This window comes from Neoarius graeffei, chromosome 1, assembly GCF_027579695.1.
Source record: "Neoarius graeffei isolate fNeoGra1 chromosome 1, fNeoGra1.pri, whole genome shotgun sequence".
Classification (NCBI taxonomy): domain Eukaryota; kingdom Metazoa; phylum Chordata; class Actinopteri; order Siluriformes; family Ariidae; genus Neoarius; species Neoarius graeffei.
In genome coordinates, this window is record NC_083569.1 from 3,624,345 (window position 1) to 3,649,448 (window position 25,104).

The window sequence follows — 25,104 nt, forward strand, 5'->3', positions numbered from 1 at the left end:
ATATCATTTTTGCCATAACCAGCACCCCCAGGGGCGAAAGTGCACAAAATTTGGTGTAGATGTCAGGTGAGCTATGAAGAGTTTGCGTATGAAGTTTGATGACAATTGAGTAAATAGAAGATGAGATATAGATTTTTGAAGAATAAATTTTTTGGTTTTTCCCATGTCAGTAGGTGGCGCTATGCTGTACATGAGCGATTATGAGTTGGAAAAATAAGTGTCTACAACAGCAACGTACTATCACAAGGTAGTGGTGTGAAGGAAAAGCATTATGGAATAATTTACCAAAAACCAGTTTTGGAGCAATTGCGTCGGCCAAAAACAGCGCCCCCCATGGACGAAAATTCCCAAAATGTGGTATACATGACATGGGAGGTAGTAAGAGGGTGGCCGTGAAGTTTGACCAAATTTGAGGAAAGATTGGAAATTTTGCCCAAAAATAGCGCCCCCAGTGGCGAAATATCACAGAAATTGGGTAACATGTCAGAAGCCCAATGAGTGATTTGCGTGTGAAGTATGAGCAGTTTTGAGCAATCAGAAGATTTGTTATGAATTTTTAAGCATGTAAAATTTTGCATCGAAAATTGATTGACGTATAACTTCTGAACGGTTAATCCTACGTGAAACGTATTTAGTAACTTTTGTCAGTCATGTCTGTAGATGATGTGTATCAATTTTGGTGACATTCCTATGAACGGTCTAGGAGGAGTTGCGCCGTCTTCGTGGCCATGCATTTCGCACAAAAGTGAAATTACCTCACTTCCTGTTGGGCGTGGCTAATGCATTGGCATTACATTTTTGTCCGGCTTAGTGAGATACATATGCATACCAAATGGCATGCCACTACTACAAACTACATGGCACGCAGGCACCTTAATGCGGGAGGCCAAAATCACAACGACTTAGGGGGCGCTATAGAGGCCCTGAGCCCCGGCCAAGTTTGGGCTTCTGGTTCTGAGTAGCGGTGGCAATTCTCGGAACTGGTGCCAAATTTCGTGCGTTTTCGCCCATGGCAAGCGCCCCGAAAATGGCCCAACAGCGGAGAAAAATAAAGAAGAAGAAGAAGACGGAAGAAGAAGAAGAAGAAGAAGACGGAAGAATAATTAAAGCCGCAAGCGGCCTCGACGGGCCCTTGCGCCAGCGGCCAAGGGGGGCGGGGGCATGCGTCCCCGCGAAATACCTTCCACAGCTTCTTTGGCAAGAGACATTACTCCCACAATGGTGACAAAGCACAGAATTGGACACAGAGTACACGGTGCGCTGAGACGTTGTCATGGACAGAACATTTTATGCCATGGCTTCCCAACCAAATTAATGTATTTACCTCATCAGTCACCAAGCTATAGCTACATAGGATTGTCTTCTGTTAGACATCTATTAGTCTGTATGTAACGCTACAACACTTGCTCCCGACTGCCTACCCATTCCCCACAAGTCATGTGTGTTTAAGGCAACCAAAACAACATACTCCTGGTGCCTCATGATTGTAAACACCTCTCCTGCAACTGCTACAGCGCAATGAGCGCCCCCAGTGGTCCACAAGTCATGTGTGTTTAAGGCAACCAAAACAACATACTCCTGGTGCCTCATGATTGTAAACACCTCTCCTGCAACTGCTACAGCGCAATGAGCGCCCCCAGTGGTGAAAGTTCACCAAATTTGGTATACATGTCAAGGGACCTATGAAGAGTTGTTTTGTAAAGTTTGATCAAGTTTGACCAATCAGAAGCCGAGATATAAATTGTTGCCTGAAAACAGCGCCCCCAGTGGCAAAAGTTCAGAAAATTTGGCACATATGTCAGGTGACCTGTTAAGAGTGTGCGTATCAAGTTTGATCAAGATTGAGAAAATAGAAGATGAGATATTGATTTTTGAAGAATAAATTTTTTGGTCTCTCCCATGTCAGTAGGTGGTGCTATGCTACAACACTTGCTCCCGAATGCCTACCCATTCCCCACAAGTCATGTGTGTTTAAGGCAACCAAAACAACATACTCCTGGTGCCTCATGATTGTAAACACCTCTCCTGCAACTGCTACAGTGCAATGAGCGCCCCCAGTGGTCCACAAGTCATGTGTGTTTAAGGCAACCAAAACAACATACTCCTGGTGCCTCATGATTGTAAACACCTCTCCTGCAACTGCTACAGCGCAATGAGCGCCCCCAGTGGTGAAAGTTCACCAAATTTGGTATACATGTCAAGGGACCTATGAAGAGTTTTTTTGTAAAGTTTGATCAAGTTTGACCAATCAGAAGCCGAGATATAAATTGTTGCCTGAAAACAGCGCCCCCAGTGGCAAAAGTTCACAAAATTTGGCACATATGTCAGGTGACCTGTTAAGAGTGTGCGTATCAAGTTTGATCAAGATTGAGAAAATAGAAGAAGAGATATTGATTTTTGAAGAATAAATTTTTTGGTTTCTCCCATGTCAGTAGGTGGCGCTATGCTGCACATGAGTGATTATGAGTTGGAAAAATAAGTGTCTACAACAGCAACGTACTATCACAAGGTAGTGGTGTGAAGGAGAAGCATTATGGAATTATTTACCAAAAACCTGTTTTGGAGCAATTGCGTTGGCCAAAAACAGCGCCCCCCATGGACGAAAATTCCCAAAATGAGGTGTACATGACATGGGAGGTAGTAAGAGGGTGGCCGTGAAATTTGACCAAATTTGAGGAAAGATTGGATTTTTTGCCCAAAAATAGCGCCCCCAGTGGCGAAATATCACAGAAATTGGGTAACATGTCAGATGCCCAATGAGTGATTTGCGTGTGAAGTATGAGCAGTTTTGAGCAATTTGAAGATATGTTATGAATTTTTAAGCATGTAAAATTTTGCATTGAAAATTGATTGACGTATAACTTCTGAACGGTTTATTCTACGTGAAACGTATTTAGGAACTTTTGTCAGCCATGTCTGTAGATGATGTGTATCAATTTTGGTGACATTCCTATGAACGGTATAGGAGGAGTTGCGCCGTTTTCGTGGCCATGCATTTCGCACAAAAGTGAAATTACCTCACTTCCTGTTGGGCGTGGCTAATGCATTGGCATTACATTTTTGTCCGGCTTAGTGAGATACATATGCATACCAAATGGCATGCCACTACTACAAACTACATGGCAACCAGGCACCTTAATGCGGGAGGCCAAAATCACAATGAGTTAGGGGGCGCTATAGAGGCCCTGAGGCCCGCCTGGATCTGGGCTTCTGGTTCTTAGTACCGGTGGGAGTCTAAGAAAAAGGAGCCAAATTTCGTGCGATGTCGACCATGGCAAGCGCCCCAAAAAGGGTCTTGTAAAGAGTTTGCTTGCCAAGTTTGACAAATCAGAAGCTGCAATATCATTTCTGCCATAACCCGCACCCCCAGGGGCGAAAGTGCACAAAATTTGGCGTACATGTCAGGTGAGCTATGCCGAGTTTGCGTATGAAGTTTGATGACAATTGAGTAAACAGAAGATGAGATATAGATTTTTGAAGAATAAATTTTCTGGTTTTTCCCATGTCAGTAGGTGGCGCTATGCTGTACATGAGTGATTATGCGATGGAAAAATAAGTGACCACAACAGCAACGCACTATCACAAGGTAGTGGTGTAAAGGAAAAGCATTATGGAATAATTTACCAAAAACCCGTTTTGGAGAAATTGCGTCGGCCAAAAACAGCGCCCCCCATGGACGAAAATTCCCAAAATGTGGTATACATGACATGGGAGGTAGTAAGAGGGTGGCCGTGAAGTTTGACCAAATTTGAGGAAAGATTGGATTTTTTGCCCAAAAATAGCGCCCCCAGTGGCGAAATATCACAGAAATTGGGTAACTTGTCAGAAGCCCAATGAGTGATTAGCGTGTGAAGTATGAGCAGTGTTGAGCAATTAGAAGATTTGTTATGAATTTTTTAGCATGTAAAATTTTGAAGTGAAAATTGATAGACGTATAACTTCTGAACGGTTTATCCTACGTGAAACGTATTTAGTAACTTTTGTCAGCCATGTCTGTAGATGATGTGTATCAATTTTGGTGACATTCCTATGAACGGTCTAGGAGGAGTTGCGCCGTCTTCGTGGCCATGCATTTCACACAAAAGTGAAATTACCTCACTTCCTGTTGGGCGTGGCTAATGCATTGGCATTACATTTTTGTCCGGCTTAGTGAGAAACATATGCGTACCAAATGGCATGCCACTACTACAAACTACATGGCAACCAGGCACCTTAATGCGGGAGGCCAAAATTACAACGACTTAGGGGGCGCTATAGAGGCCCTGAGCCCCGGCCAAGTGTGGGCTTTTGGTTCTGAGTAGCGGTGGCAATTCTCGGAAGTGGCGCCAAATTTCGCGCGTTTTCGCCCATGGCAAGCGCCCCGAAAATGGCCCAACAGCGGAGAAAAATAAAGAAGAAGAATAATAATAGTGAACTCTTACAAGAACAATAGGGCCTTCGCCCTATAGGGCTCGGGCCCTAATAATAGTGAACTCTTACAAGAACAATAGGGCCTTCGCCCTATAGGGCTCGGGCCCTAATTACGAGAATTTCTGAAGCCTTATGCGCCTCGCCTCATCTATACGCTCTTGCCAGTATCTGTTGGCGTTGTCGGTGACAACAAGCCACAGCACCAAGACCAGCAACACTAACGACTCCATGTCCTCCATGTTTATTGTTTACTATCCGGGTCGTGAGACTACCGCTTAAAAGATCACTGATGTCACTGTTTGCGCCGCCGAACGACATCACGTGACGTCCACCCACTTTCGCTAACTCCACCCAATGTGTCCACCCACTTCCAGCCAGCACGGTTCAGCGCGGTTGTAGTCGAAATGCAACTCCAACAGCCCCACTCAGCTCGACTCAGCACGGCACGGCTCAGCCCGACTCAGCCGCGTTTGTAGTGGAAAAGCGGCATTAGTAACTTTAAAAACGCACATTGATAAAACTTGCTGAATTCGTGCTGAGTTTATCTCAAGAAGAAAAGAAATATATCACAATGGAAAAATAACTTCGTTCCGCCCGAATAAGTTCCAAATCTGTGCTCAAATCAGAATTTAAGGGAGTTGTACTCAATAACGTACAATATGACTCGGGTAGTCAATGACATGGACAGGCTTTAATTTTCAAACAAATTTTGCATACACTGTACACACACAATCTTGCCTATAAATCCCCGGGGGAAATGATGGGAAAATTGTCATTATTGAAGATGCCACGCCTAAGCCAAAATCAACGTGAACAGGCCATCGGGATGTTGCGTGCCGGAAGTACACAGACAGAGGTCACCCAGCACTTCGGTGTTCATCATTCGACCATTTCCCGTTTGAGTCAGCGTTACAGACAGACAGGGAGCACCAGGGATCGTCCACGCCCTGGTCAGCCTCGAGTCACGACGCCAGTTCAGGATCAGCACATCAGGCTAGCTCACCTCCGTGACAGATTCCTGACACCCTCAGTCACTGCTGCTGAGACCCCTGGACGACAGACCCAGAATCTCCAGCATGACGGTCCGAACATGGACCAACTGTCACTTTTTGATTTTTTTTTTATTGTGAATTAATTCTTGAGTTTGACAATAAATGTCCTTTATCGATGTTTCAAGATGTGTGTGCATTACATATGCCCCTTTTCCACTACAAACGCGGCTGAGCCGTGCCGTGCTGAGTCGGGCTGAGCGGGGCTGTTGGAGTTGCATTTCGACTACAACCGCGCTGAACCGTGCTGGCTAGAAGTGGGTGGACACATTGGGTGGAGTTAGCGAAAGTGGGTGGACGTCACGTGATGTCGTTAAGCAGCGCAAACAGTGACATCAGTGATCTTTTAAGCGGTAGTCTCACGACCCGGATAGTAAACAATAAACATGGAGGACATGGAGTCGTTAGTGTTGCTGGTCTTGGTGCTGTGGCTTGTTGTCACCAACAACGCCAACAGATACTGGCAAGAGCGTATAGATGAGGCGAGGCGCATAAGGCTTCAAAAATTCTCGTAATTATTCTCCTTCCGGGTTTGCGGTGTTTACAGATCCCAGCGTGCTCGCGGGGCGTGTGTGGGCATGTGAGGACACTCCTCCTCACCAATCAGTGCACAGGGGAGTGTCTGCTCACGCCCCCAGCCTCACTCGGCTCGCTTTGGCTCGCTTCAGCCCCACTCCAAAACGGTGCGAGTTTTAGGGGCTAAGCAGGGCTGAAGCGAGCTGAGTCGTGCTGTTTTTTGGTAGTCGAAACGCGAGCCGTGTCGGGCTGAAGTGAGCTGAAAAAGGGTAGTGGAAAAGGGCCAATACAATATCATAAATTTCAAATATATGCATGGATCTAAAGTGATATCGTGTTGAATTCCATTGTGCGTTTTTAAAGTTACTTAGTATAGAAAATCTTCCCGGAAGTTCCTTTCAGCACCGAGATGTCGCCTGGGATTGGTTGGCGAGTGCGTGACGTTGTTTTCTTTACCCTTAGGCAGCCTCTCCCGTTACTGCCTGAGTGACAGAGAGAAAACCACCGGAAAAGGTTTTAAACAAACACGAAACAAACACAAGTCGGAAGATGACCATAAAATACTCGATAGTTATGATATAATAATTTTACGTATCTCACACAGAATTTTCGGAGATATTCGATATATCGCACAGCCCTACTTAGAAATCTCCTTTGTTCGTGCCATGATACGCTTCCACAAACGCGTGTTGTGAAGCTCAGACTTTGATAGATCCCTGTAGGGTGGCCACTCCCACCTGATTGTCGTCCCATTGGTTGAAAACACCTGACTCTAATTTCACCTTCAAATTAACTGCGAATCCTAGAGGTTCACATACTTTTGCCACTCACAGATATGTAACATTGGATCATTTTCCTCAATAAATAAATGACCGAGTGTAATATTTTTGTCTCATTTGTTTAACTGGGTTCTCTTTATCTACTTTTAGGACTTGTGTGAAAATCTGATGATGTTTTAGGTCATATTTATGCAGAAATATAGAAAATTCTAAAGGGTTCACAAACTTTCAAGCACCGCTGTAACCCGATGTACCGAACTGACTCGGACACTCTGGAACGAAACAAAATGAATGACTGCGTTCCTGTCGTGTTGGATGTGATGAACCGTATGAACAGGAATAAAAAGTTTCATCCGTGTTCTTTCTTTTCCTTTAACAGAATGTCATCAGAGGAGAAGATTCTTGATTCCTCTGATAAAGGACCCTTGCCACCTGTGGGTGCGTCTGTGGCCACGCCCGCAGGAAGTCCCGCCCACAATGACAGGCGGCCCAGAGGCCGGCCTCGAAAGGATGCTGGATCCACACCCAGACAGAGGAAGAAGTGAGTGACTCGGTTGTTTTGTTTGTTTGTTTGATTTTTCCTGCACTAGACCTGGTTCTGTCCTAAAGCAGCAGTGTGATTACTGTGTTTTGGACTTGCAGGTAAAACGGGGGCTTTAATAATTGGAAGCTGATTAAGGCTCCGCCCACGTGTCTACGTGCATAAATGTGAAGGGTTTTTTTTGGGGGGGGGATAAATGTTGACATCACAGTGTTGACCTGAGCGTGCTCATCGTTCCCACTGATCACGTTGTAACGTTGTGGTGTGTAATTTCGTATTTGATGTGTTTGCGGTTTAATTTCACTTTTTCGATGTTTTCTCTCATCTCACCTTCTGGGCCGATCAGTACTCGGCTCTTCCAAGTGGCTGATGATGATCTTCTATCAACAATAATCATGAAGATGCACTTGTATATAAGATATAGTTGGTAAATTATGATAACGTATTGTGATTAAAGAATGACCTGGGTTTTTTTTTTTTTCCCCAGAGTTAAAATATTTTTGGAGGCGTGAAATAAAAGGATCATCAAACTCAAATTTCTTAACGTTTGCAGTTTTAGGGTGTATTCAGACCAGGATAGTTCACTTGCTTTGGTCCGAACCAAATGTTTTTTTTTTTTTTTCATTTTGGTGCGGTTCGCTTTCACACTGTACATTTTAGTAAGCGGACCAAAATCTGTCAACAAAGCCACGCGCCCTGAGGTCGTTCAGCTATTGGTCAGAGACGACACGCACACAAAGCGTTAAGTTCAAAAGTAGTCATGGAGGCTTTCCGTGCTGTTATTCTTTTTAATGTCATCAAAGCTATATGTTTTTTCCAGTTTTTACTGTTTTCACAATTGTGCGATTACTATGCTGTTGTACAAGTAATTTATCAACGACGACAACAAAGGGCAAGGCGGCTACGGAGGATAGCGCTGATGAGCGCACATCGTGTTGTGACAGTTCTGGCTCTTCACGCAAGTCGCTAGTACCGCCACTTTTTGAAAGAATGTCCCTGATTTTAATGTAGGTCTGACGGAGTTTCTTCACTTTTAGCCGACATTGTTCTGGGGAGCGCGTGAACCCCTTCTCCTTCATTTTCTCACTAAATACAGCAAACACGTCGGCATTTTTGTGTGATCTCTCCAAAAGCTCAGATATGTGGACATCTGCCCATATATCCACAAGGGTGCGCGTTTCTTCCTCGGCCCACGTTTGCCCCCTACTCATTTTTTGTACTCTGTAGTCTAGCCTACCACTGGTCTGAATGACTGAACGACTGTTGTAAGGTTCCCTTGACAACTGAAACAGTGTTTGCACTTTGCGGTGGAGTGTCAAGACTCTGTTTCCCATAATGCTCGACAAACGACGGAAGCTCCCGAGGTACAAAAAAGCAAAACTGTCGGATTAGGTCCGGTCTGCTTTCACACCTCCAAAAGGTCCGCACCAGAGTTCCTTTGGTCCGGACCGAGTCCGACCTTGCAGCTCGGTCTCGGTCCGCTTGTTTGGTCCGGACCAGAGTTCGGTGGTTTGTATTCAGACCAACCCAAAAGGTCCGGGCCAAGGGAAATTTGGTCGTTTGGTCCGGACCAAACAACGTAGGTGTGAATACGCCATTAGTGCAGTAACTGTTTCTTAAAGATTATCGCCACCTTACTGGCCCAGTGTACTTGTTTGAGAGATTTTCCAAAGGTTTTCATGTGGACGGGAATTGTTTTGTTTTGACTTAATCAAATATGTCGGAGTTGTGTTTGTGATTCAGGAATTTGTAGGATGGTGTTCGGTTGCTCTGTGAGAATTCTGCTGCGATTCGGGTTGGACGAAGTCTATTGAATTGGTAGATGTGTCGAGTGGAATAAAGGTCACCAGGAGTAATTTCATTCTTTCATTTTGATTTATAGCAAGATTTTATTCCTCTTTTATGACTATGCTTACCTCATCAGGAAAAATAGGGATTCGTTATTTGAAGTTACTGAAGTCGCAGGTGGGCCTTTCTTGGAAAATGTGACGAGTAACGGTAAAGACATGTTAAGTTTTGTATACACTAATTTTAGTTAAGCCATGTAATATATTTAATAGATGAAAAAAGCATATTTCATGAATTCACAAAGCAAGAGATTATTATTGTGAAAAACTAATGCCCAGTTGTTGTCTTTACTGTTGCCCATAATCAGGCCTGGCGCCAGGAACAGTTTACTAAGGGGGCAATTAGAAATCGCAAGGGGGCAAATATTTTTCATATAGTGTGTAGTAGTGATGGCGGTCTGACAATGTGTTTCAAACAATTAACTGCACCAACCACAAAACCACGGCCCCGAAGGTTGCTTTAGTCCGGGAAAATCATGTGACATATTACCAGGGCAGTTGCGCTTTATCAACCCCCGTGCCCACCTGTTACCCCTCCCCTCCAATTTTCTCACAGACACGCGGTACAACCGGAAAGATGCCAAACATAAAACACACACAAACCTACAGGCAAGTCCTTTAAATTTAAAATACATACAAATAGCTCCGCGGCATGAAAACAGAACGTCAATGCAAGTCTAAGGTACTTGGCTCGGCGGCCAAAATCATAATTTAAAAAAAATCAACAGACCCCGCGGCTGCACCAGTAATAGCCTTCCTGACTCGCACCGAGTCAACGCTAACCACTTAATCCGCGATCCCAGTTTAGGCGTGTAGGGGACTAAACACTCTGAAGTGATGAATTTTCACCCCCGCTGCATGGGCCAGGGTGACGTCAACGACACACATTCTTACGCTATTTGCGCACAAAGCGGACCACATATGAACACGTACACCGACATAAACGGAGACAAACTTAGCCTACAAAGAAAGAAAATGGATTCACAATATTGTGATTTAATTTGGTGGGGGAAAGACTACTCCCGTAAACTGACTGCATATTACAGACAGAGTGCACTTGTAAGTGTACATGTAAAACCCCCGCCCGCCCGCACGACCCCTCCCCTTGTCCTTATCACAGGTCTGTGTGCGCGCGGCTGTGTCAGCATTTCACACATACACCCACAATAACAATTAAGAAAACAATTAAGTGATCTGAGTCTCCGTTGAGGGGGCGGGGCTGTAGCCATGAGGGGGCGACGCCCCCTTTCGCCCCCCCACGGCGCTGGGCTTGCCCATAATGTCTTTACCGTTACTCTATCGGGTAACAGTAAAGACATGGCATTTTTGGGTCACTGAGTGCAGAAAAAAGGAAACAAATTATGCATTTATTATCCCGTCCTAACTTGCTACTTGGTGAGCTAAACTTTTTCAACATGCAGCATCATTATCTTTATCATTCAGGGGTAACGGCAAAGACAGTTAATTTCCCTGACATCTCAAAATGTCATATTTACCTGATCAGTATCCTGGATTCCAACGTTCATGCACCAGTGATTTTATTTATTTATTTATCCCCCCCCCCCCCCCCCCAAATGGCTGCTCAGCATCCTGGTCCTTCCTCATGTAGCTGCACTACGCTGCCCTCTATTGTCAAAGGCCCTGAATTACAGCATGATTTTACCGTTCGGGTAACGGTAAAGACATCAAGAAAGTGCACATTCTTGCGCATATATTTTAGGCTATACACCAAAAACAGTTGAAGCAATGATCATGATATTTTCCACAGTAAAAAGTGAAGGTCTAGAGGTAATATTTCAGAAAGAAACGTGAAAAAAAATAAAATTAATAACAAAGGAATTGTTTTAATTCAAATTTCACTAATCCTTGTTTAGACATGATGAATAAAATTTTTGCAAATGCAGACAAGTTGTCTCTTTTTTTTTTTACCGTTCTGTTAAATTCTTTCTTAAAATCACTGTATAATAGAGCGCCAGGATTAATGGTTTTAGAGGAAAAACAAACTTCATGTTTAAAACCGAATTTGTCATGTTTTCTGAGAATGGTCCGGTAATTAGCCTAAGCGAGGACCGCTTTAAACACAATGGGCTCAAGATCGTGATGACATCATCAATCAGTCCAAACCCTAGTTATGATAGACATTAGGGCTGTAACGATATGCGTATCGAAATCGCGATCCGTATCGCGATACAAGAAGGCAGAATCGCGGTACACCCTTTCAAACTTCTCCTCAGCCCAAAAACAGAGGCGCTTCCAAACTTCAATTTATGAATACTTTACTTTTTATTTAAATTACATTTTAAACTTACTTAAATTACTTTTTTTTTTTTTATATCTATTAGTAAGTCGTTTTTTCGCCGACCTGCGACAATCTTCTGCGAGTCATGCAACGTCCACACTCGCCACTGGCAGAGCATTCATTTCTTTTAAGCGGTCGCCATTCTGGTTGCGACGCGGGGAGCGAATCTGTAAACAAGCAGCTCATTGGCTGGCTAGGTGTGCCACAAGCCAATCACAATCACTTGACCGGAAAGGCATGCAGTGTTGCCAGATTGGGCAGGTTTAGGTGCTTTTTGGCTGGTTTTGAACATATTTTGGGGTGGAAAACGTTAGCAATATCTGGCAACACTGAAGGCATGTCTGCTTGGGCAGAAGCCTTCTGCGGCAGTTACATTTTGACACGCGAGCAATGTTTCACCATAAAAATTCCGTAATTTCCATCTGTTTTCCGCGATCACAGAAAATCATTGGCCCTATGAGAGTGAGACAGTGACAGAACCCCCCCCCCCCCCCCCCCCCCCAAAAAAAAAAAAAAAATCTTAACGGATTTACACGATTTGGAAAAATGACTTTTTCAGAACCGAAAAAACCAGAGCTTCCGGCTCAACAGTATTATTTTGAGAAATAAAACAATCTTTGGATATACATTTGTTCATTTTTGCATACATATTACTCATTCTCTGCAGTGGTCTGAATTATTTGTTATTAAATAGTTAATGTAAGTAAGTAAATGTTAATAAGTCAAATTTACTACTTTAAAAAAACATTTTTAAAAAAATCGTGGGCGTATCGAATCGTGAGTCAAAAATCGCGATACGAATCGAATCGTGAGTTGGGTGTATCGTTACAGCCCTAATAGACATCATTTCCCATTTCATTCACATTACAGATCAGAAGTGGATTAAGCTGAGCTTGTATGTAGCTCTGCGTCTGCAACGACAAAATATTATGTAATGGCGGGGAAAAAAAAATGCTGTATTTTTTTTTTTTTTTTTGCCACCATATCTCAATTTTTCTATGATGTACATTGTCACATGACATTGTTGCAGATTGCTCTTGGAATATCTCTAGTATTGAAAATGGCGGCTCACTCCTTGCTGCAGAGGATTCTGCGAAGGGTGAGCCGGCCCCTTTCATTTAGATCAATGTAAAAACATGGTCATGTTCATTTTAACAGCTGGTTTTGCTTTAGTTTTAGTCTTTTGATCATAAGTCATATTTAATCACCTGGTTGCGGCTAGTTTTAGTTTAGACTTGGGGCGTATTCACGCCTACGTTGTTTGGTCCGAACCAAATTTCCCTTGGTCCGGACCTTTTGGGTTGGTCTGAATTAGGGTTGGGCGGTATTACGGTAAGAAGGTATCCCGAGGTATCCAAAAGTACCAACGGTATCGGTCTCATTACCGTCATTTAAAAAAAATATATAATATCTAAATAAATATGGAGTACATGAGGTCATAATATAAAATAATAAATTGAAGATCATCCCGAATAACTGTGTGATCGTATTTTCACTAATTCTATCAATTTCCTAAAGAAGTTTTCATCGCGTGCAGGGTTGTTTGTCGTTACCATGGCAACCCTGCGTGACATTTGGAGTCTGACAGAAAGCTTCGCAAGAGACTGAGACCGCGGTTGAAAGATGGCAAGTCAAGATAACGAGTTGGTGGCAAAAAAAAAATACAACATCGGCAGTGTGGCAGTATTTTGGTTTCAAGCCAAACGAAAAGGGAGAGCCAGCAATAATGTAAATGACCGCGCAAAATCGAAAAAAATCTAATATGTCCCCTAAGGCACACCATAGCCTGGGGTACTCCACTTCCACGAGATCTCTCCAATGAGTTGTGTTTTGAGTAGGTTACATGAGTAACAACAAGGTAAAATAATATAACGTATGACATTTGGGATGTGGGTAATAAACGTTTGAAATGTCCTCTACTGAAGAAACGGAAGAAAACATCGTAGCGTAAACCGTTAGGTTTCTGGTGGGAATTAGCAATGCGCTTGCTATCTTTGTTGGGTGTGTTAAACCGTTTGGATTTAAGTGGAATAATTGTAAGGAGTTATGTGATCAAGACAACGTTTTAAGCAAGGTAAGGCCATTTGATTATTAATTTCCCCGCCATGGCATGACGTGGGCCCATATGATTTTGCCTTGTGCAGCTATCACACATTTGAATTAGGTTCGCCTCATTTGCGCTGAAGAATATGGTTTATCGCGCAGTCTAAACGGACTTGGGTGTTGGTTGATTCTTATTCTTTTTTTTTTATTTCCCATGCTTGAAAGGGTATGATCCTGCTCATCGTGCACTTTTTTTGATGGAGTAGGTGAAATAGTGCTGCAAATGGCGTTTCAACGCAGACATGTGTAAACGACAGTTGAATGCTATTTTCAAGATGAAGGAAGAGTTGCGTGATGCTTTGAAATATCTCTTAATCCATTCATCAATGCACAAAATTCGCTTTGCTGCTTAATCCATACCACAATGCACACAATTCGCTATGCTGCTTTTAAATAGTACATTTGAGGCATAGGCGCAGGTCTGGACAAGGTCCGCTGGTATAGGCGCACGTTACCAGGGCCGGTTCTGGAGGGGTAGCAACGGTAGCATTTGCACCCGGGACTGGTGTGGAGAGGGGCCCCAAAAAATAAGATAAAATAAAAAATAAAGAGTTCTCTCTGTTCCTGAATAAGTGCATTACTGAGTGTCTCTGAGCAAAGGAGAGCCTGAACGTTGTAACCTCCCTATTGGCTGTTTATTGGTTGTTTGTAAAAATGTATCAATTGTTGCCCTTCCCACGGGAATCATCGCGGGCTCGAGAGACGAGACCTGACGAGTTCGTTGGTAGCAGAACAAAATGTCTGGACACAAATCGGGTTTTCAGAAAAGGAAAGAAAATAAACGCAGGGTCGAAAATACAAAAAAGGAGGCAGAAAATGCAAAACGAGTATATACTTCTTGGCTTAGTAGACGAACAGAAGAAATCGAGGACACAGGGATGGTTACTTTTTAAGGCAGCCCGCCGTGGCTGCGCAAGCTGTCAGTTGTGTCATTGAATGGTTACTTTTTAAGGCAGCCCGCCATGGCTGCAGGCTTATTTATTATAGCCCATTTAGTTAAAATAGTTGATATAAAATGTTTATAGTTATAGTTATGTGATGGTTGTCCTGATTTAGACGTGTGTGTGTGTGTTTGGGGGGGGGTGGGTTGCGCGATGTTGCACCCGGGTCCAGATTAGGGCAGAACCGGCCCTGCACGTTACACAGTAGGCCGAAACAAAATATTTTTTTTTTCTCGGTAATACCGTATACCCCGGGAAAACACAGAGACAGTTTAAAGGTATCAAATTTTGGATACCGCCCAACCCTAGTCTGAATACAAACCACCGAACTCTGGTCCGGACCAAACAAGCGGACCGAGACCGAGCTGCAAGGTCGAACTCGGTCCGGACCAAAGGAACCCTGGTGCGGATCTTTTGGAGGTGTGAAAGCAGACCGGACCTAATCCGACAGTTTTGCTTTTTTGTACCTCGGGAGCTTCCGTCGTTTGTCGAGCATTATGGGAAACAGAGTCTTGACACTCCACCGCAAAGTGCAAACACTGTTTTGGTTGTCAAGGGAACCTTACAACAGTCGTTCAGTCATTCAGACCAGTGGTAGGCTAGACTACAGAGTACAAAAAATGAGTAGGGGGCAAACGTGGGCCGAGGAAGAAACGCGCACCCTTGTGGATATATGGGCAGATGTCCACATATCTGAGCTTTTGGAGAGAACACACAAAAATGCCGACGTGTTTGCTGTATTCAGTGAGAAAATGAAGGAGAAGGGGTTCACGCGCTCCCCAGAACAATGTCGGCTAAAAGTGAAGAAACTCCGTCAGACCTACATTAAAATCAGGGACATTCTTTCAAAAAGTGGCGGCACTAGCAACGCAAAAAAGAAATTCATCCATTACGATGACCTGGATACTATTCTGGGGTCAAAATATAATTGAGGCGTGGCTTTGTTGACAGATTTTGGTCCGCTTACTAAAATGTACAGTGTGAAAGCGAACCGCACCAAAATGAAAAAATAAAAAAAACATTTGGTTCGGACCAAAGCAAGTGAACTATCGAACTATCCTGGTCTGAATACACCCTTAATTGATGAAAAAAAATGAACAGGTTTAGAACATCTGCTTTACTTTTTCTCATTTTTTTTTTCCCCTTCAATTGTCCTTAAAATGTTTTTAATTTCCCAGAAAGCCTGTTTGCAGTGGCACCACTTTCAGGATTAGGCTTGAAATTGTTTGCCACATTTAAAAGTAATTATTTTAACTTCTGATGAAATGAACACAAAGCGTTTTTTTTTTTAAAAGGAATTCAAGCTAAAACAAGGCATGTGAACGGAAAGTCTGTTTTCTGTTCATTTAAAATGATAGTTATTTTTTGTAGAGGTGCACAGTATGATATATAAATATCATGATACTCAAAGGCATTTCTACGTAGGCTTGTAGTACAGGGTTCTACATTAACTTTTGAAACCACTTGTCCTGTCGGGCAAGTTGAAAGGAAATTTACTTGTCCGAATGTGAAGTTGACTTTTCCGAAGAAAAATTTGAGAAAAAAACCCCACAAAAACTATTTGTAATAAACTAATTTCACCAGAATTACTTTAACACAAAAATCTATTCACTGCAGAAAAAAATTGGACTCCATCAATCATTAATTTATTTATGAGAAAATGAAAACCAGAAAATTAAAATTATACAGTATATTTTCATTTTTAAATTATTAACTTTGAATATATATCCTCCACTGATTAATAATTGTCGTCTAATTATTCTTTGTGGCTCCTGTATGGTATTTAATGGTTGCGATGAAAGTTGCGGTGTTTTTTAGGTTTTTGTTGCGATTACATTGCGGGAGGAAGTGAAAGTTGCGAGAAATTGTTGCGATTTTCTCTTTTTGTGATTAAAATTGAGTGATATGTTAAATATTAAGTTATTACTGAAAAACTATTGATTAAAAAAACAAAGACACTGAGAAATGGTCCTATAAACAACTTTACCAATATAAAAGATTACCAGGACTACAAAACTGCAGAAAAATAGGCTTTACTTATCCAAATGCACCTGTTGGTTCAAAAGTTAGTGCAGAGAACCTCACAGCACAACATGAAGTTACCTTAAAATATAATATAAATGCCTCAGCTTTCATGTAAGAAAAAACACTATTAATACTAGTACTGTGTGCAGGCAGTCTCTCCTGAAGACTAAATTAAACAATAATTATAAACTAATAAAATAAATGGCTCAGGCTTCATAGAAGAAAAAAAAACCAATTTGAACAGAATCTCACAGTATGATGCTGAAGCTGCCTAAACAATGGAAAATAAAATACCATTTTGGCAAAAATGTTGGCATCCACTAATTTCTTGTATTAAGTAAAAAATAACGTAAAGTGCACACAGTCCTTCACTGTAAACATCACACACTTTCAGTAACAGAATTTAAGCCTATATAAACACTGACTCGCACATGCTGCTTCTCTTGAACATATACACGGAAGTAAGGCGGAAGGTAGTTTGTCGACGTCACCTCAAGACGACGCCAACAATTGGTCAAATTTGCGGGAAAGTTGCGGTGATTGGATATAATTGCAACACCATCCTGAATTTGCAGGGATTGGTTGAATTTGCGTTGAAGTTGCAAATCGCAACATCGCGAAATCCTGGAGGGTCTGGTAAACGACCGTTTACTACTTTTCAGCTCAAATACACGAAGCGGTATTGGCCGGTTTCGCAAGCGGAATATTGCGCATGCGCACATTGCTCTTTCCGAAGAGAAACATCCGGCGATTCATCAAAACAATATGTCGAGTGAGATGCTTCGGAAATCATGTGAATAAACTGATAAATTTGATATGTAACCCGAATATCTGCGTATTTTGGCACTTGTCCGATCGGACAAGTAACTGAGACGATGAACTTGTCCAACATAAAGGATCACTTGTCCCGAACAAGCGGACAACCGTTAATGTCGAGTCTGACTCGTGCCCTAATTTGAAGGACTCGTGACTCGACTCGGACTTGAGCACTGATGACTCAGACTCGTACATTAACTGCATTCGGACTCGTAAATTGGAGACGAGGACTGATTTTTATTTATTTATTTATTTATTTAATTAATTTTTCATTTTTTGTAATATGTCAATAATTTGGCTTAAGATATTTATATCTACATTAATTTTTGTACTGATTTTGTGTAAGAGTGTCACACCTGCACACCTTGATGTGTGCATCAGATAGACTCTCGGGGGCTCTCTGGACCGTGCGCGCACCAAGCGGACGTCGTAAATGACTCGCACCTGCACAGGATTAAGGCGCAATCAGCACACCGACATAAAAACTGTGAAAACACGCTTGCTTTGTGAAGTATTGAGTTGTGTTGCTGATGCATTACCGAGCCTTATTTCCTTGTTTGGATTCCTGATCCCTGATTTCCTGTTCCTCGTCTTTGATTCTGCTGAATCTACGATCGCCTGTTTGTGCCTCGCTCGACCTATAGACCTCTTGCAGTCACGTGACCGAATCCCGGCTGGAATGTAAACAGCCGCCATCTTGTCGGTCAACAACACAGCTGAATATAACCGACGGACTACACGGCTCATTTTTCTAATGAACAGATAACTAGATGTATGTCTAAAATAAACGACCTTCAGATTAGTGACCCTTATCGATTACCGGACGTAGTTTTCACGACCGTGTCAGTGGATATTGAACTGCCAGAGGTGGAATATCCAGACGTGTATAATTACCTCATTAACTTTCCCTCGCTGTTCAGTGGTGAAGCACTGCGTGCTTATAAATCTCTGGACAGTTATCTTTACAGAAATTCAGGATTTGTCAGCCGCCCTCAGATGTGGCATCTTGTAAACAAGAAAATAACAATCCTCATTGGACGGGTAAGTCACTTAAGTATTACTAGTACTGATACTAGATATATCAGTAGTATCTAGTATAGCACTGACTAGCCGATTATAGAATAGAATAAGGTAATTCCAGCTGTAATTCCAAATCGTCCATCTTGTTTACCATGGATCTGGCGTTGGAGAGATAGAGGCTTGGCAGTGGAGGTTTGAGTGGCTGTTTTCTGAGCTTAGTCAACAGGCCGGCTCTGCCTGCAGCCTCGCTTTTGCTTCCTCTCCCGACGCCGCCTCCTTTGCCTGCCAGACCCAATAACAATCCACGGAGACCCCGCTGGTCTCGCTATCTCGTCCGGAATGTTGTGCATGCGATGGAAATCGCTACAAACCGTCATTTTCTGCTGGAAACCAATGTCCAGTAAGTCCATACGGTTGTAGTGGATATTGAAGTCCGGTACAGACGAGCAACACGCAAAAATACACACAAAAAACATAAAAAACGTGCACAGGTAGGGAGAGCTTGTAGCCGCAGCATCCCCATCATGCGCCGCCATATCCACTATTATGGTTGAATATTTTACATTATCAGTTAGATCAAGTATCAGTAGTCTATCACTATTACTGTATATATGGTCTACCTGATAGCAGCAATCCATTTTGCACGCCTGTCAGGGTCCCGTGGCAGCCTACTGTCAAGTGTATGTGAGCATCATGGGTTTCCCACACTTGAAAGGGAAGGACTCGGACACAGGATTCCACTCGTCTTGCGTTTTATTGATTTTCAGTGGAGTTGACGTTGTAGTAGAATTGTATATAGTAGGGTTTTCCAGAAGAAAAAGTAGAAGGCGGAAATATGGCGTTTGACCGACAAGATGGCGTCTGTTTACAATCTGGGTCGGCTGTGACGTCACATGCAAGTGGTCTATTGACTGTTTCACTGTTTAACGATCTTGCCTGCCGTTCTGGATTGTGTACGTGTCTTCATTTGTATTAATAAACACACCTTCTGCACTTACATCCGTCTCCCAACCATCCCTGATGGAATACTTCACACTCCCTGACAGAGAAGCACATTCACCTGTTCATACGGCATGTTCAGGAGCAAACTAATGTTAATGCCACTGAAACCGTCAAATGGTGTGGTTGGAGTCTTGTTCTCGGACTCGACTCAAATTTTTTTTAATGACTTGGACTTGAACACTGGGGACTCGAGGTTTTGTGACTCAACTACAACACTGTCAATATGCAAGTTTGCAGAAAAACGAAACAAAAAAAAAACCTTCCCGGCAATACAGTAGCATTTTGTTTAAAAATAAGTACCCTATGGGTGCATGCGGCTACTGCTTATAAATAAAATTGTTTTCTAAAATAGGTATCCTCTGGGTCCATGTGGCGACTGCTTATAAATAGTTGTTTTCTAAAATAGGTACCCTATGCAGGGGCTTCAAAGTTTGGGAGAATAGCAGGGTACAAATAATTTACAGCAGGGTGCAAAATGGTAAAATGTCTGCCAGCGGCAGACATAATGCACGCAAAGCGTGCAGGGATATATATATATAAGATAGATATGCAAGTACGAATTTTTCATGGGGCGGGATGGTTTGGAACAGGCCATCTAAAATTGGGATAACATTTACCCGGGACGGGTATTTGAGGCGGGTCGTCTAGCTTAAGCTTGATTAGCGTTGCTACGCACGCCAGTGTTTCCCACAGAAATTTTGGAGGCTATGGGGGCGGCGCGTGGGTTGTTTAAAATTGAGTGATATGTTAAATATTAAGTTATTACTGAAAAACTATTGATTAAAAAAACAGACACTGAGAAATGGTCCTATAAACAACTTTACCAATATAAAAGATTACCAGGACTACAAAAATGCAGAAAAATCGGCTTTACTTATCCAAATGCTCCAGTTGGTTCAAAAGTTAAAGTGCAGAGAACCTCACAGCACAACATGAAGTTACCTTAAAATATAATATAAATGCCTCAGCTTTCATGTAAGAAAAAAAAAACTATTAATACTAGTACTGTGTGCAGGCAGTCTCTCCTGAAGACTAAACTAAACAATAATTATAAACTAATAAAATAAATGGCTCAGGCTTCATAGAAGAAAAAAAAACAGTTTGAACAGAATCTCACAGTATGATGCTGAAGCTGCCGAAACAATGGAAAATAAAATACCATTTTGGCAAAAATGTTGGCATCCGTTAATTTCTTGTATTAAGTAAAAAAAAAATGTTGCCAGATACTGCTGACATTTTACAGCCCAAAATATGTTCAAAACCCGCCGAAATGCACTTAAAACCGCCCAAATTGGGCGGGAAACCGCTCAATCTGGCAACACAGGCGGCAGTAATGGCTGCACTCGTGTCGAGGATGTAAACACAGTTGATGCGGCAACGGACATACATGACATAGTGGATGTAATTTACGTTCACAACTTTTTTTTTTTTTTTGCTGTCAGAAATATTTAATATTAAATTTTGTGACTCGACTGACAATAGCCGGCGGCATAACAAGCCATAGCCGGCGATTTGCCGCCGGTGACCGGCAACTTTTGAGACCGATGCCTATGGGTACATGTGGCTACTGCTTATAAATAAAATTGTTTTCTGATACCATGTCCAAACAGTAAATAAAGTCGTGCAAGCGCGCTGATTAACTGAGAGAAAAAAGTTGATTGGCGTGAGGTAGTCAGTCAGCATTTCAAAATAAAAGTTCTTCAACACATTCTGACACTCCTTCGTACAACACGATGATCAACTGTTCATATCGTGAGATCACGATTCACTGTTCTGGTGATTGTAATGCATATGCGTATGCGCAGAGCGCGACTATTCCACTCATTCTTACAACCCGACGACGTACTACAGCCTCTGTAATGAGGCAGTAGCCACAGAAACAAATGCTTTATACAGTATCAGTGTTACCAAAAATAAATGCATTTTTGTGTTTTATATATTACAAAAAAGGTTTTATTTGTAATAAAGTAATGCTGCAAAGAAGAATAAAATAAAATCTGTCAAAATTTACATTGTCAGATTTTGACACAGCATCATCTACGTATCAGGCCATCCTTAAAAAAAAAAATCCGTTTCCTGTCCACCGGGTGAGCAAAAAAATTTTCAGTTGGGAGGGAGGGATTTTTATTTATTTTATATATGGATGGATAAGAAATCGCAATGCTGTGTTTGCTTTTTCTTTCAGTACTTTTTTATTACAAAAGCAGGCACATTTAATAAAATATGACGGTTTAATCAACTGAAACTTGTACAAAAACTTTGTTAGCATTTTAAATGCTGACTGCAACATTTGCAAAACTTTTACAAAGGTACTTAAAATGTCCGACACACGGGCTTTTTGTAGTTCTAAATCGAGCGTTAGGCCTAGTTCGGATGAAATTACACTATTAAAATGATCACTGAATGATTTGTTTTTCTGAATCTTGACTATTTTGTTCTTCGCTAGAATACCATTTTGCGATTTCACACTTAAGCAAATGTTTGAAAACTCCGGATCTCCTTCCTTCATGGTGGCTGCCGTTTTTTTGTGCCGCACGGCGCATGCGCAGAGCTGATTCAGTTCAGAGTGCGCGCGCACTCGGCGGAGGCAGTAGTGTGTCGGAGGGAACAGAAGCAGAGATGATGCTTATTTTGTCTCTGGTAAACCAGTCTTCTCTCGTTCAATTACGTGCTGGCATCAAAAGACACCGTTGGTTGTAAATGAAACCAAACTGAGTCGTTGGAGTAGCCTAGTAAACTAGACCCACCCGCCTAGCAACCAAAAATATTTTTGCCTATGAGTGGGTCTAGCCTCGCACCATATAAACAAAAACACCCCGGGCATCAAATCGTGCCCGCCAATCACAACGCAAGGTTTTTGTTTGGATTCTTTGGGCGGGCTTTTGCAGGAGTGACGACAAGGCTGCGCGACGCTGGAGAAAGCACAGCAGGAAAGATGGCTACGGCTAGTGACCAGCGCGCGTTTGACTCCTCTTTGGAATCAGTTTTAGAAGAATTAGACTTGGAGTTTTGGTTGAAACATGAGCAGGAAGAGGCTCTCCACTCATTCCTTTTCAAGAAGGACGTTTTCGCTGTTTTGCCGACCGGCTATGGCAAAAGTCTGATCTACCAGCTGGCTCCGCTCGTAGCCAAAAGGATGGGGCTAGTTTGTGCAGTACGAAGAATTAATAAACAGCTTTGAAACATTACTTTTTGATTGTTTCTTATTTTCCCGTTATTTTAAATTTAAGGGAAATTATTTCACCAAACACCACTAAATAAAAACTCTCAAAAACAGTTTAAGCAAACCCTTGAAAAACACTTGGGAAAAAAAAAATAAGAGTGTATGTTAAGTATGTGGTACAGACTCCAAACTTGTGGTCATTATCTCCAAACTTCTTAATATCTAGAACCTGTTTATTAATTAATACGCATTTTGAAAAATTATTTAATTTCAAGGCCTCCCCCACTGCTTTCTGTCGCTCTGACTACGTCACAGTCACTGTTGCGCTGATTGGTCAGAGCGTTGGCCTATACGCACAGAGACAGTTTGAAAGACAGCGGTTTGTTCCTCCTACACCCTTCGGAAATGTCTACGAGCGAGGCCAGACTAAATATTCACATTTAGTCTGGCTTGCCAGGCTATCGTTGGAGTGTATTTTCATACACAAATGGAGAAATGTTGGCTGAGTGTGTAATTGCGTCGCCCCACTGCAGACGGTTGTCGTTGTTAATTCATAGCATGCTCAGCTGCGTGAATGTGTCATGCACCGAAAATAAGAGATTTACAAGCCAGGAACGCCTCATGATGCAATACGCAAGAAAAGAGAGAAGATTTACTGCCATTTTACTTTGTATTTGAGTAAAGTGAATAAATAAATGGTCTGTGGAAAATGCATTTAATCCTGGGAACTGCGTGCACAGGAGTTTATTTTGTGTTTGCTCCGCCCCCGGCTACTTATTTGTCATGGCTGGCTAGTATGAGCCTTAGTGGAAAACCCTGGGAATGCGGGAAATGTCAAGTTCGATTTTAGATTTACGAACCCGAAAAAAATGTCTCAAAACCAGCGTTAAAAAAAAAAAATTTCAACCGCACAAACGGCGCTCACCCGGCCGGTGGACCGGAAACAGAACATTTTTTAATAATGGCCTCCGTATCGATCTATCGAATCATTTTCATCATTATTTATTAAACGATCGCTAGTGACATCAACTGCCTCAGTTTGTCTTATTCTTACTAAAATCCCTCAAATGGTTGAAGTCGAGAAAACACTGTTGCTAGGCAGGTGGAAAACCCAGAGGCTCCACCGACTTTACCTGGCTAATAATAGCTGCGATTAACGGTTTAGGTAGCTAGCAAGTAGCTGCGATTGTGGAAATGATACGAAACAATTAGGAATATCAACATTTCACTCAGATGTGTTGTTAAATTGCGAATAAAACCAACTCTGTGACTAAAATTAAGCTGTTTCTGCACTGTTGCTAATTTAACCTGAGTGAAGTGAGAAATGTGAACTGTTACAATTTTTTTTTTTTTTTAAAATATGGAATATTTTCGCAAACGCACCGAACAAACAAATGTCCTAGAAGTGTTCAGGTGTTAATTTGTGTATCTCATGATTTTTTGTGTTGTGTGTGTGTGTGTGTGTGTGTGTGTGTGTCTGTGTGTATTAGCTGATTAACTAGCATGTTTTCGGCTCTGGTAGAATGATGTAAGATGAGTGTCTTTTTTTTTTTTTTTTTTCTCCCAAAACACATTTTCTTGATGTTTATTCATGAGAACGTATTGCGAAAAACACTTCTAACAAACAGTAGTTCGTTTATTGGAGCTCATTTGCAGAAGCTCCAGCTTTGATTAAAGCTGAACTCGATCCATCATGCGAGGCTTTAATTGAACAGTCATCGTGTCCGAGTTGTTGTTCATCTTCTCGGTGTTTAGAGGAGGGTCTGCGTTGCGTCTCAGACAGGAACGGAGACCTGTAATTGAATTCGTGTTACCTGCTCAGGTCGAAGAGTTTGATTGCATCGCCAGCCTGGTGTTACGGAGAACCTGCTCCAGAGAACATCGCCATGTCAATATAAATAAACCTGCACGACTGTTAGAGCTGCTGTTCTAGAAAACGAATCAACACTTTCTGACCAATCAGAATCCAGCAGCTGTGGTGTAAAACTTGAACTTCAGCCTGGGATATATTCAGATTTTTCTCTTCACTGTAATCCACGAGCTCCAGTCCATGTGAAACTCCACGCCAGGTTTTCTTCTCCACTTGTGAGCTGGTACTACTTTCTCTCTCTCTCTCTCTCTCTCTCTCTATCTCCTCACAGGGTTGATAGGGATAAGTTATAGGTGTTTGGGGGGGGTTGGGTACTGAATCTAAAGGCAAGCGCGTATACAGGTAGAAGACGTCACGTTTTTTATGACGCAGATGCTCATAGATCGACGTGCGCCGATAATCAGTGAACTCTTTCTGTCTTTTAATTTGAGCTGGATTTGGTCGATAACTGCCGTTTCTGCAGCAGGGTCGAAATACATGACCACACAGGCCTAGAAATTCATCTTTTTTTTTTTTTTCACCAGCCAGCCGGACTAGTTCCCTTCCAAAGTAACTCGCCAAACAGAAAATCAACTCGCCAAAATTTGTTCATGTATGAATTTTACTTCTGTCAAAAATAACGCAAAAGAGAGTCGTTCCCATTGTTCATGACTAATGTGCATTTATTTCAAGACCCGAGGATTTTGATACTGTTGTAAATACATAAATGAGAACAACACAGAG

At 42.2% G+C, this 25,104-nt stretch overlaps 1 protein-coding gene across 10 annotated transcripts in view; it reads left to right on the forward strand.

Moving 5' to 3' along the window:
* The window catches only part of kmt2cb (lysine (K)-specific methyltransferase 2Cb), a 237,304-nt gene that overhangs the window by 22,308 nt on the left and 189,892 nt on the right, over window positions 1-25,104 (forward strand). For all 10 annotated transcript variants that reach the window (XM_060928213.1, XM_060928248.1, XM_060928223.1 and 7 more), the window contains exon 2: window positions 7,134-7,295. In XM_060928213.1, coding sequence (XP_060784196.1) covers window positions 7,135-7,295 — 161 coding nt within the window. In that variant the 5' untranslated portion in view covers window position 7,134. The remainder of the gene's footprint in view (window positions 1-7,133; window positions 7,296-25,104) is intronic.